This window comes from Pisolithus orientalis, assembly GCF_024613125.1.
Source record: "Pisolithus orientalis strain OTSU chromosome Unknown F5J12scaffold_22, whole genome shotgun sequence".
In the NCBI taxonomy this organism is placed as follows: Eukaryota; Fungi; Basidiomycota; class Agaricomycetes; order Boletales; family Pisolithaceae; genus Pisolithus; species Pisolithus orientalis.
The window spans coordinates 523480-535962 of NW_026260803.1; the positions used below are offsets into that span (position 1 = coordinate 523480).

Below are 12483 nucleotides of genomic sequence, written 5' to 3' on the forward strand. Positions count from 1 at the left end.
AAAAATAAAACAGCTGATTGTGCGACTTTTGCAGTACTGCTCCTGCACAACTTTTTATACTACCCCTGCATAATTTTTGATACAGCCACTTTGCACCACTTTGCACTAGCTAGGAGGGCAGATAAAATAGATAAACGTAGGCAGGGCATGAACACAGTTCGTCGGCACCCTCCCCAGTCATCCCGCCCAATCCACGAGGCCGTGATGCTCCACAGGGCCCGCTCGAACGCTCAACCCCCTCCCCCGCCCCTCCCGCCTGGTGGCGGTAAATTCCCACGGCATCGCCACCTGCAAATTCATGTGACCACACTCCGCGCCACAAGTCATCACTGGCCTAGCGAACTTGGGCCCGTTTCTTGGCAAAATACCCATTATTACATGGGTTATGTACAGTAGCATCGAAACGAGTCCCGAGGAACGGGCGAGGAATGCGTGTAGCCCTGACTCGCTCGCTCCCCCGTGCACGTGCCATGCTTAGTCAGTAGCTGTGGGCACAGCCACCTGCAAATTTTCTGCGCATTACTGCAAAAGTCGCGCAATCAGCTGTTTTGTTTTTATTTGTTTAATGTTACAGATACAGCGTCATATGCCTGAAGTTGATCCGCTTCCCAAATTTGGTTGGCAGACACGCTGAGGATGAGAGGTTGTTATCACAATTAGCACGCTGGCTTTTTCCCACTCCAGATATCAGTGGATGCCACGATAATATCCGAAATGAGGAGGTTATCGCACCATATACATGTTGAAGAAGCTGCCAGCAATCTAACTGGCCAATGCATTGCGCGCAATTGGTAGAGTGATCGTAACCTTACGCTAATACAGCTTCTTACAAATTCACGCCCAAGCATACACGGGAGTGCATCTAGACGTACTTCCGGGGGAAGAGGAATATGGCTATGCTGACAAGAAAAGTCGGTACGAGGAAAATATATAGTTAGGACACATCTCACCTAATCCACGCTTTAGCACGCATCACAGAGCGAGGAGCGTTAAAGTCAAGACGAAAAGTCTGTAGGCGAGGCAAGAATTATCGGGGTCCCTTTCACAGACCAAGGAAATTAACTCCCGCCTAAACGCCACCCCTCGTGTCAGCCAGCCAACGAGATCAGAAATCTCGCGCATGTCGGCGCGTTCGCAACTCCTGATGTCTTTTTTGGTAGCCGTCGCGCTGCCTGACATGGAGCTTATCCTGCTCGGCCATCTTCACGAGCCCGGTCATTTCGTCGTAATCCACCTCCTTTTCCGAGCAATGTGATAGTATCGCATATTCCACAGTCTTGTCATCACTTCTTCCAAAACTTTAGTTTTGGGTCCAGCTCGCTGGATTTCCCTTTCCCAGTCGGGAACGGCTTTTGAGTCTAGTAACCGCATCTTGCTAAAGGGTAGACGGGAAGCTCGAGGTTAGACCAACAAGTACACATACTTCCTAGGCGTCCCATCACTACGGAGCGGTGCTCTCCACGCCCCTGGTGAAGAACAAACCGAGGGCTTGAACAATGTGATTCACGCTCGTCGCATGTCGTGGGTTTCAAGGAAAAGCGTACGCACCGGGCACGGCCCTCAGCCCCGTTGTCACCTGGAAGCCGCAGGAAGAAAGCAGTAAATCAATAGTGTTCGAGAACTAATTTCCACCAAGGTGCGCGCTGATATACGACCCAGATAGATCTTCCACATCGACCAACGTGGTATCCGTCCGCATTTAGAGAAACACAAAGTTACAATCAGCCTCATTGCTTACGAGGAGTGCCCCAACCCAAGCTGACCTCGTTGCACTTCGTGAAGCTCCTTATGATTAAGTCGGCGCGTATGTGCTGCTGGTATGGACTCGCATGGCAGACTGTGGCGGCAGGTGACACTAAGTGGGATGAAAAGATGCTCTTCCGGCATGTGGCAACAGTTGGGGGCCCACCTTGCAGCAGTTTGCGAAAACCTTGTCAGTAGCAAATATTTGCGAGTCGCGAGGTGGCTCAGCTGCTACCTACGGAAGCCGGACGACCGCGCCCTTGCAGTGAAAAATAAACAGAGCCGAACAAGTGTTTTGTTGACGCGTCGATGCAAAATCCAGACTGTTCGACAGTCGACTGCCACAGGTTCCTAAGGCGACCTGCATGATGACAGGGCTCCGAATCGTGCTGTATCTTTCATTTGAGTTTCCGTTTCTTATAGTTTGCACGCAGGTCCCGCAAGAAATGTTTTACTCAGGAGTGTGATCTTGGCACGCTGGTAATGGAGAACTTGGCTTGCCCATACACACGAAAATTTGAACCTGCACATTTATTAGTCGCGTCCATCATCAAATCCAAGAGCTCCTGCAAATACTATACATAGCCCACATATGTACTAGCACAGTGTCAAGGGGTTGCGCTGAAAAGATAGGCAAAACAATGAAGGTACAGGTACACAGAGTATCAGAGTAATATCTGGCCAAAACATTGCTGAGGTAGTGGTCCACGAAATATCATTCCTCTTCGATTAGGGGACCGTCGCCGCTGCGCTGCTCACGAAAATGGCATAAGCCTTCTCTGCATCTTCGGCGTCCCCAAACAGGGTTTCCAACAACCTCTGGTCTTTTGAAGTCAATATTTTGCAGTTCCAGTCGGTCTTGTTAAAACGGAGTGCTTTCCTGCTCTCTAGTCGTTTGATAATAGTCTGTTTCCATATCTCCCACACTTGAGAGCCTGATGGCAGAAAACTATCCATGATCTCTTTCAATATTCCGGGATCACTGGAGGGTCTGGAATTGCTGGAGGGCTTCGGATCGCCAGAAGGTCTGTGGTCGCTGGGAGGTTCGGGATCACTAGAGGGTTTGGAATCACCGGAGGGTTCAGGATCACTAGAGGGTTTGGGATCACCGGAGGGTTCGGGATCACTGGAGAGTCTGAAGTCATTCGAGACGAGAAGCAGGAATACTACCGCACTGACACGGTTGGGGAAGGCGAGCTTAGTGAGACAAGGGTCACCAAGAACATCTTTAAAGATAGCTCCTTCAACCTCTGCCTTGTCAACGGAGGAGAACCAGAAGTTGTAAACCCAAGATGTGGCGACAGAAACAACAAACATCAATTGGCCGAAGAATTCGCTCTGGGGGACGCAGATCAACTGCACGATAGCTTGGGTAATGAGAAAGAAGGAACATAGTTTGACCATGCGGAAATCATGCTTCGACCGGAAGCAGAAGAAAAATCTTCCGCGTGTGACGGCATTGACGACATACTCGTCCCCTTTCAAAAGAACCAGTTCATGGTCAGAGCTCAGGATCCCGTTACCAGGAGGGGAGCCTTCCGCAGGTTTGGGGTGATCAAAAATTAAATCCCCCGAGCCAATAAGGAGGCAGGAAAACCCTCTGGAGAGCATGCCGAGGAGGATCATTGAGGACGCATGCCATTGGCCACACAGGCCACATATAACGCACGTGGCCAGGCTAACGATAATTGGGATAATGGCGAAGGTAGGTGTGTGATGGTCAAACGTCATCTGCGGGCGAATACTATTGGCCTGTTCCAGCACGGTGACGGTAATGTTCACAGGTTGCGTCTTCCTGCCCTCGATTTTTTGGCAGCGTGCCTTGTCAACCTTCTTCATAAGCCAAGAGGCTAAAGGCCCTGTATTTTGGATAGAAGTACCAGAGTAGATCCCTTTGAATGCAGGTCCTTCGGACCAGCCTTCGTGCTCGAACAACGCGCGGGGATCGATGTGTATGGTTTCGCCCCCAGACGTGGCACCTGATTTAGGGTCACTGTCAAATACAGCATCCACCTTCGCTGAGCGAATCAAGCGGCGAAAACGTTTGCCAGTGACATATGAGCCTGTAGTCGTATCCTCGAGTCATTTGCCTGGCAAGGTAGACCGTTGCTCTTACCTGGTGAGTTGTACCAGCCCAGCCATCTTCTTCTGGCATAAATTTGGGTCAAAGCCACTGTGGACGAGGCTTCGTCTCCACCTAGCAAGCCTGCAACAGCCGTGCCACTCAAAGTGAAGTTGATGTTGGCAAATGGGAGTTTGATCAACGACCTGGCCTGGAGTTGGACTGCTTCCAAGGATTTGTGGGCAGACATGATGGGGATGGGAAAGTGTATATCGCAGCTGTGATGTTTATAAACTTCGACCACTCTGGATATTAGTAGGTACTACGACCATTTCCCAGGTAGGGGATTGAAGAAGTTCACCACACCAGAAACATGGTTAGAAGGCTGCCAGTTTGATTGATTCGAAGCCACTGGCCAACGCATTGCGGGCAATCAATAAATTGGCTGAAATTTATTTCAACACGGCTTCTGATAAGATCCACATTCAAGCGCAAGAGAACGTGCATTCCAGGGTGGGTGCAACGTGTTTACTGAAAAGGAAGTCAGTTCAAGGCAAGTAGTTAGAACGAGTCTCACCTGATCCATGGTTTCGCACATATCACAGTGCGAGGGGGGTTCACTACAAAATAATCAGTCTTGCGCCTTCTGGGGTCATCTCCACTTTTGGATAAAGACCCTGAAGGCGAGGCAGGAATCTTCTAGGGTATCACACACTGACAAAAAATTAATTCCTCGCCCAAACGCCACTCCTCATGCAAGCCAGCCAACAAGACTGGCAACCTGACAGATATCGGGAAGGGTATGCCGGCTTTCTGTGGCCCACATATTACTGTAATTGAGATCAGCGCCAAAACTATGGATCATCAAATCCTGCTCGGGGCATGCAATGATTCCGTTCTTCTGCCACGTGAACTGCAGGGGCGATGCAGACTTCTCAAGAGAATTTGATCCGTAGAACAGTCAGGAATCCAAAAAGCTCACACAAAGGTGCATAGTAACTTACGTTCTCTGCCACCGAACCTTCATCTCGGAAACGGAACGACAACCGAGGGAAAAGTAATGAACGATGTCCACAATGGCTTAAAACGAGTGTGGTGCAGCTCTTTGACAATGATATTGACAGAGAAGATGATAACACATGAACCCAAAACCACAGTTATCCCCGAATAGTCTGAAATGCCAACTCCTCTGTCATGATAAGCCAGAGGGGCGGGAATGAATGGCAGAAACCGCAGAGGTGTTTAGACGTGGATCCCCAACCCCATACTTACATAACCAGCTGGTTGCGCACCACACCAACAATGCACTTTGAGGAGCTAAAACAGTATCCCAAGACTCCATGTATTGGAGGGACTCCCAACGCCGTCGTATGCCGGAAGAGATAATCATTTCCGTCCCATATATTGAATCACCTGGCCTGCCATCCAGGTTGATGCCCGTCTTCATTTGCAGTGCATACATGGCGGAGATTCAATCGATACACAGCTTCAACGAGGCTGTTAACGGGGATCGAGGGCACTCCCAGTGAACACTTAAAATCTGCGACGACAACAGAATCAGGTTGTTCAAGCCCTCTGTCCAGGCGTGTAAAGCTCACCATTTGAACAGTAGTCCCAGATACCTAGGAGGTATGTGTGACGACCTATAATTTTGATCTAGCCTTGACTGGTTTGCTCCTTAGGAAGATGAGGTTTTTGAATGTAGAGGCTGTGCTCAACACAGACAAATGCACCCGACAAGCTGGACACGAAACTGACAAGACGACTGATTATGGGGTCAACCCTGATGTCGAAATCCTGAAGGGACTCGGCCACCAGTTTACAAGTTATGCTATACTGTCGCATTGTTGGGGAGACGAGAAGGATGAGGTCAAGTTCGAGGAGATGAATGGTCTTGCAGTAATGGAGACACATAAGAAGGATGATGTCAAGGGGCGCAATGGCTACAAAAAGATCATCAAGAGTTGTGAGCAGGCCATGAAGGACGGTTACAGGTGGTTATGGATCGATACGTGTTGCATCGACAAGCGGAGCAGCGCAGAACTCACCGAGGCAATCAACTCAATGTATCGATGGTACCGCGACTCGCAAATGTGCTACGTTTATCTCAACGATGTCGATGACTCAGCCCTCCCTACGAAACAAGATTTCAGCAAGCCTGGCTGGGTAAATGGTTGGCCAAAGTGGTTTTCGCGAGGCTGGACACTCCAGGAACTCATCGCTCCCAGGGAAGCGATATTCTTCAACAAACGCTGGGAGTCCATAGGCACGAAAGGGGACCTGACATTCGTGTTAAAGGGGATTACGCGGATTCCGGATAACGTACTGAGGTATGAGTGGGTTTTGAGGAGTATCGGCACTGATCGTCCACTCATCGCTCACATCATGTCATGGGCCGCTGACCGGGAGACGACGCGAGTAGAAGATAGGGCGTATTCGCTGCTGGGCTTGTTTGACGTGAACATGCCAATGCTGTATGGGGAGGGCTTGAAAGCATTCCAGCGCCTGCAGCTGGAGATAATCCGGGTATCCAGCGATCACAGTATATTTGCGTGGAATCCCAAGGGACGGCTTGGAAAGAACAGAAGTGTCCTTGCGGATGACCCGAGCTGCTTCCGAGAATGCCATGACACTGAAACAGAGGATCTCAGTTGGTTCGCTGAGGAAGCACGGCAAGACATACGGTGGGATTGGTGGCGCAGTGTGGACCCCACTCGACTTCTCAGGTTTGATGTTACCAATCTGGGCATCCAACTGTCGTTGCCAGTCTTCCCAAACTACAGTGACTCTTCATCCAAATCCAAATTCACGGATGATTCTTCCACTATACCCGAAGACGACGAAACTGAAGTTAAATACTACACGGCCATGTTGCCTTGTCGCGACGGTAATAGAAACCTGATTACCATCGACCTGCAACGTGACGGATACAAGTGGTGCTCTAGCAGGTCTTTCTGGCCACCACGCATTCCCAACCGTGCCACACGTCCGGAGTTTAGGTCACTTTATCTTAATTGCTTGCAGCACGCCGAGGAAAGTTACCGCAGTTTCAGGTTCCATGACAAGCGCACCTCGTACTATGGCTTCAGCCGTTGTGGTGCCTTCCCTCAGAAGATCACGGACGACACTGTCACAGTCTCCCAAGGAAAAAATCTCTTCATCTTAGTCTACGCCAGGGACAAACCCAAATCTCGCTTCGCCGTTGGCCTTGGATACTACCTCGGTGAAGTGTGGGCACGCATTGTCTGCGACGAGTCCTCTGCATATCAAGAGGTCTGGTCATTGGGGGCAGACGAATTTGCCAAGCAAGTATATAATATCCTGTGGAAAGCACCTATCAAGGACCACCCGCTGCTGTATATTCGCCAACTCACAGTTCTTAAGAATGCTCACATTACTACGAATGCCCACCTTCCTGGAACCATTTGGAATGCAACCATCGTCCATACTACTGAAGATAAGGGCACTGATATAGTGGTTGGTATTGAGCAATGCCCTGGTTGTTGTATTGGGCCACGTGAACTTCACAGCGCGTTTGTCAGTACTTTCTCCATATATGCATTTCGGATCTAACCATCCATGTCACAACAGCCGTATGAACTAACGTGGATTTCATCAACAATTGGTTTTCATGAGTTGGAACTTGAAGGGAAACGCGTAAGGTTTGACGAGTGTTTTCATCAAAAAATTACAGTGAGTTGTAACGGAGTTCTTGGGAACTGTGGCAGGCTGACACAAACAGCCGGGCGATTATGGTCACTTTTCCCATGGCAAATTCGAACGCGATGGCAACATACTGCAGGACCTTGGTATTGATTCCGCAGACGGGTATCCAATGCTGAAAGATGAGGACATGGTTGTGACGAGTGGTATCAATTGCAACAACCTGGTGCTGTATCAACCTCAGGTTCTCCCGCTTCCGGACCAAAACAGGTTCCACCTGTTGTTGAAAGCCAAGTTACCTGATCTTGAAGGCAAATCTCTTGTGACGACTGTCATACAATGCTCAGGATTCTGGAAAGTTGATAACGAGGGAAGGCAGATTGACGTGGGAGGAAGTGCGTTTTCCTGAAGAATGGTTCCTGCCTTTGTTTTCACCTTCGGTGTCAGACATAACATCCAAGGGTGATAAGCAGTCCGCAGACCCACACACCTTCACCCCCCTATGCATCGTCATAAGAAATCTAACTTGGGATAGAGCTTGCGATAGAGTAGAAGCCCATGCCGAGAGAAGGCAACAATTCAAAAGTATTAGGTGATTCCTTCGCCAATTATGCTGTGGAACGTTATTGATAATACATTCGGAACGTATGTAGGGAACACTTCTACGCCTTGACAAATCTGGTACGTGCTCCTAATACCATCAGCCAGACTGCAAGTGGGTTTATCTGACTAATGTTATTATCTGCAGCATCATCTTATAGGAACCGAAACTTGCCGTGAGTCTGCGGTGCGTTGGGTAACTGCGTGAAACCCTCGAGTGCGTGCTTATGTTGACAACAGAACAGACGGATGAATTCCGCAGTGATCGACTGCAAGAGCGTATTTGGTTTAGAATACCTGAGACATCATGTGCGTGTTCATGGTTTCAAGTTATGTCAGCCCGTTATACTGTTGAAATTCAGGTTGGCGAGATAACATTCTTCGAACGGCTCCCTTCGACAATGAAAACTCAGCCAGTTAGCGAGGATGCTGTAGTCATGGCACGAAGTCAGCACGTCACGCCAAGGATGTTCTCCGGAAAACTTACATCGCACCCTAGGAAATGCTTTATCGGTGCAATCACTCGTCAAGTTGACGGGGGTATGGAATATATTCCCAGAGTCACCCAATAAGTGGACGCAGGATGATGTGCAGTCCATATCAAAAACTCTTGGCATCCAGGTAAGGTATCACCATCAGTCAGAAGAAGTCGAGGCCGATTCTAGTGACAAAAAGCTACTCAAACACATCTGTACCTCCCTCCTCGGTACTTCTGGAGACAATCAGTAAGTACTTAAATTTTCTCGTGCTTTGTCTGCATTCTACCGTTCTTTGCCTCATAGTTCCAGACGAAGTGGTCAAGTAAGCCACGTTGATAACGATACGGTTGGTCCCACCTTTGACGTTCTGTAGTCCACCTCCTGATACTGAAAACAGGTCAATGTCCATTCCTCTGTACGAGAGATAGAGGCACTCCAAGCGAAACTTCATTCAACACATGACGAAGATGAACAGCGAGCACTGGAGGAGGATATCACAGGAAAGGTGAGGATGTCATCGAGGTATAACTTCTTCAGACTGATCGTTTGTTCGTCGTAGATCCTATGGTTCTATTTCCGTGGAATCTGTTCAGAAGTGGAGCAAAGATTTGTGAAAGTAAGCCAATGCTCGTGTCCACACGTGTTATCTTCTCAAGTGACATCGGATGTCCCCACTCGTAAGGATGTGCGCGAGATTGCAGGGATTATCGAGAGAACCCCTCGTATAGAACCAAGTGACGATATGGCCCACTTCCAGCGGTAACGTTATCCTTTGCTTACCGTTTCTATGTGAATTGCTGAATATATGTTGTTTCAGGGTCATGCTCGATGCGCGTGCAGGCATATCGAGACATGAATTATGGCTTGCCTCCCGGGCTGCAAGTCAAATCAAGGCCGGATTGTCAGGAGCTTCAAGAAGCGACCCCACTCTTGGCACCCAAGCGGCTGCTTCGAGCACAAGCTCCGATACGCCCTGCACACATATTCGGCAAACACTCTACCAGGCGGAGACTTTGACTTCGTCTGAGTAGGTTCAACCTATACTTACATGGTGATCGTGACCTTGACAGGCATTATGTAGTAGTCAAGACGTATGGTAACTTCTGGAGACGGAGGGCGGAATACATCTGTATTGGCCGTCGCACTGTTTCACTACGCATTTGTAGTCTCACTTTACACTGCTGTTTACTCATATTTGATGAATTTGCAATGGGAAACCAATAGTTGTCGAACCACTAATTCCTGACCTTCTTTCTCTGATCGGGCCGATTCGAACTGACATTCTCGGCAGAAGGAGTGGCGCCAAAAGCCGATAACGGGGCCAATGCCGCAGCGTGGGGTGGCAGAAATGGTCATCATAGAGATGATGAACGATTAGTCCGCGAGGGAACTGGGCTGTAGGAGCAGGCGACTTAGACGGACATCGCTTTCTTGCGAGGGGCATGACCACCTTACAATGCGAGGTCCGAGTTGTTCGAGCGAAGGTGTTTGACAGCTATGTCCCTTCTTGCTGGCCGCACGAACTGTAACGCCCCACGTTACCTTGACGGCCAATGAATTTTGCACTGGAACATCAGTAGTCAATTTATCGGTCTGTGCAAGGTGCGCACTGAAATGCTGTCCCCAAGGCCAGCGTGGCGGCAGCGTGAGGCAGCGGAGGCGGCGGATCCGGGTGATGGAGAAGGCGAAGCATCTCCGGCAAGTTCAATGATCGATCCACGCAGAACAGGTTCAGGGAACGAAGGGACTAGTCTCATAGGCACAAGCAGCTTGGACTGATATTGTTTCCTTGCATTGGTTCAACTCCGGGTTGTTCGGTGAAAGGTTCTCGATCATGGTGCTTTTCTTTCAGACTAGCTCATGCTGGCAGCGCCCAGGTGACCGTTGACTGACTCTCGATTACATAAGCAGAACATCACAGAAAAGTCACAGCACGTGATGTACGCCTATCTCACAACGACCACGTTGTTTCGAAACTGTCCGTATACTCATCCCCAGGCACATAAAGCTTGCAATCTGAAGAACTACATTGTAGTCTCTGGATACCTAGTAGTATGTGTGACGCACATAAAACTTTGATGCAGCCTTGACTTGTCTGCCCCTTAGGAATATGAAGCTGTTGAACGTGAAAGCTGTGCTCGACAGAGACAAAGGCATGCAACTAACCGGACACGATGCTGAGGTCATGAAGATTCTTGGCTACGATGAAGTCCTGAAGGACCTCGATGACAAGAGTACAAGTTATGCGATACTCTCCCATCGCTGGGTAACTGAGGTCAATTACGAGGAGATGATCGGTCTGGCAGTGATGGAACCACGAACGAAGGACAGAATCAGGGGGCGCTCCGGCTACATGAAGATCATCAAGAGTTGTGAACAGGCCATGAAGGACGGCTACACGTGGTTGTGGATTGATACGTGTTGCATTGACAAGCGCAGCAGCGCAGAACTCACAGAGGCAATCAACTCAATGTATCGATGGTACCGCGACTCGCAAATGTGCTACGTTTTTCTCAACGATGTCGACGACTGGGCCTTTCCTGCGAAACAAGACTTCAGTAGGCTTGGTTGGGTCAACGGTTGGCCGGAGTGGTTCTCGCGAGGTTGGACGCTCCAGGAGCTTATCGCTCCGAGGAAAGCCGAATTCTTTAACAAGCGCTGGGAGTCCATCGGCACTAAAGAGGACCTGGCGTCCGTGTTAGAGGAAATTACACGAATTCCTGAAAGCGTTTTGAGAGATGGTCGGGTTTTGAGGAGTATCGCTTCCTCAGAGCGTCCATGCGTCGCACAAATTATGTCGTGGGCCGCCGACCGGAAGACGACGCGAGTCGAAGATCGAGCGTATTCACTGTTGGGCTTGTTTGGCGTGAACATGCCAATGCTGTACGGCGAGGGCCCAAAAGCATTCCAGCGACTGCAGCTGGAAATCATCCGGGCATCCAGCGATCACAGCATACTTGCATGGAGTCCCAAGGGGCGGTTTGGGATGCATAAAAGTGTCCTTGCAGACAACCCGAGTTGCTTCAGAGGCTATCACGACATCCAAGAACTGGAACCCCATCGGTTTATCGCAGAACTAGAGCACGGTATACGGTGGCTAGGGCTTGACGCAGCCACAAATTTATCCAGGCTTATGGGGTTGCAGCGCGGTGCAGACTCCTCTCAACTTTTTAGATTCGATGTTACCAATCTGGGTATTCAAATGTCGTTACCCGTCTGTCCCCAACAAGATCAAGACGCTCTAAGCACCAAATACTTCAAGGCCATGTTGCCATTTCACGATCATTATGGAAATCTGGTTACCATCGACCTGCAATGTCGCGGACATAGCTTTTGCAGGTATTTCGGCGCTGCACCCATTCCCGATATGGCAAGCGTAGAATTCACGACACTTTATCTTGATTGTTCTCAAGACGATGAGGAGTGGTGCCACCATTTCAGGCTTCATGACAAGCGTACCTCGTACTATGGCTTCACCCGCTGTGGCACCTGTCCGAACGAGATCTCCGGCGATACTGTCAAACTCTCGTCCCAAGGCAGCACTCTTAATGTGATAGTCTATGCCAATGACCATGCCAGATTTGCAGTTGGACTTGGATACTACCTTGGTCACGTATGGGTACACGTCGTCTGTGGTGAATGCCTTACAAATCAAGATGTCTGGTCATCGCGGACAGAACAATTTGCCAAGCAAGCATATGATATCCTGTGGAATGCTATCGATGATCCCCCACCTTATAGTTGTCTCAACGTTGTCAAGGATGCTCACCTTCCTGGAACCATTTGGGATGCGAGGATTGTCTATTCCAGCGACAATAAGGGTACCGATGTGATGATTGACATTGAGGTGTGCCCCGGTTGTTGTACTGGGCCACGTCAATGCACGAATACGTTGGTCGGTACTTTATTCTGCATATGCACTCAGATCTAACCATC

General features: G+C 49.4%; 4 protein-coding genes across 4 annotated transcripts; 3 read left to right on the forward strand and 1 right to left on the reverse strand.

Annotated features, from left to right (window-relative positions):
• Nucleotides 1-2472: 2472 nt before the first annotated feature.
• F5J12DRAFT_894370 (uncharacterized protein) lies at nucleotides 2473-4055 on the reverse strand (the record flags this gene model as incomplete). Its single annotated transcript, XM_051747736.1, has 2 exons — nucleotides 2473-3806; nucleotides 3860-4055. 2 exons carry the CDS (start codon nucleotides 4053-4055, stop codon nucleotides 2473-2475), a joined length of 1530 nt encoding a protein of 509 aa, XP_051598514.1.
• Nucleotides 4056-5313: 1258 nt separating this feature from the next.
• On the forward strand, nucleotides 5314-7665 carry F5J12DRAFT_228511 (heterokaryon incompatibility protein-domain-containing protein). The gene is made up of 3 exons (XM_051738487.1): nucleotides 5314-5434; nucleotides 5492-7342; nucleotides 7397-7665. The coding sequence occupies exons 2-3, from the start codon at nucleotides 5492-5494 to the stop codon at nucleotides 7619-7621; spliced, it is 2076 nt and encodes a 691-aa protein (XP_051598515.1). The 5' UTR covers nucleotides 5314-5434; the 3' UTR covers nucleotides 7622-7665.
• Nucleotides 7666-8229: 564 nt separating this feature from the next.
• Nucleotides 8230-9523, forward strand: F5J12DRAFT_228386 (uncharacterized protein). The gene is made up of 7 exons (XM_051738486.1): nucleotides 8230-8255; nucleotides 8309-8515; nucleotides 8568-8689; nucleotides 8744-8793; nucleotides 8851-8893; nucleotides 8945-9052; nucleotides 9107-9523. The coding sequence occupies exons 2-7, from the start codon at nucleotides 8401-8403 to the stop codon at nucleotides 9308-9310; spliced, it is 642 nt and encodes a 213-aa protein (XP_051598516.1). The 5' UTR covers nucleotides 8230-8255; nucleotides 8309-8400; the 3' UTR covers nucleotides 9311-9523.
• A 976-nt stretch (nucleotides 9524-10499) lies between these two features.
• F5J12DRAFT_228607 (HET domain-containing protein) lies at nucleotides 10500-12311 on the forward strand. Its single transcript, XM_051738488.1, has 3 exons — nucleotides 10500-10599; nucleotides 10654-11886; nucleotides 11961-12311. Exons 2-3 carry the CDS (start codon nucleotides 10658-10660, stop codon nucleotides 11965-11967), a joined length of 1236 nt encoding a protein of 411 aa, XP_051598517.1. The 5' UTR covers nucleotides 10500-10599; nucleotides 10654-10657; the 3' UTR covers nucleotides 11968-12311.
• Nucleotides 12312-12483: the final 172 nt, after the last annotated feature.

Coding starts and splice junctions, on each gene's coding strand:
- F5J12DRAFT_228511 (XM_051738487.1), top strand. CDS start 5,492: ATGAGGTTTTTGAATGTAGAGGCTGTGCTCAACACAGACAAATGCACC. Junction 7,343..7,396: donor GTGAACTTCACAGCGCGTTT/GTCAGTACTTTC, acceptor ATGTCACAACAG/CCGTATGAACTAACGTGGAT.
- F5J12DRAFT_228386 (XM_051738486.1), top strand. CDS start 8,401: ATGTCAGCCCGTTATACTGTTGAAATTCAGGTTGGCGAGATAACATTC. Junction 8,516..8,567: donor TGCTGTAGTCATGGCACGAA/GTCAGCACGTCA, acceptor ATCGCACCCTAG/GAAATGCTTTATCGGTGCAA. Junction 8,794..8,850: donor GGTACTTCTGGAGACAATCA/GTAAGTACTTAA, acceptor TTTGCCTCATAG/TTCCAGACGAAGTGGTCAAG.
- F5J12DRAFT_228607 (XM_051738488.1), top strand. CDS start 10,658: ATGAAGCTGTTGAACGTGAAAGCTGTGCTCGACAGAGACAAAGGCATG.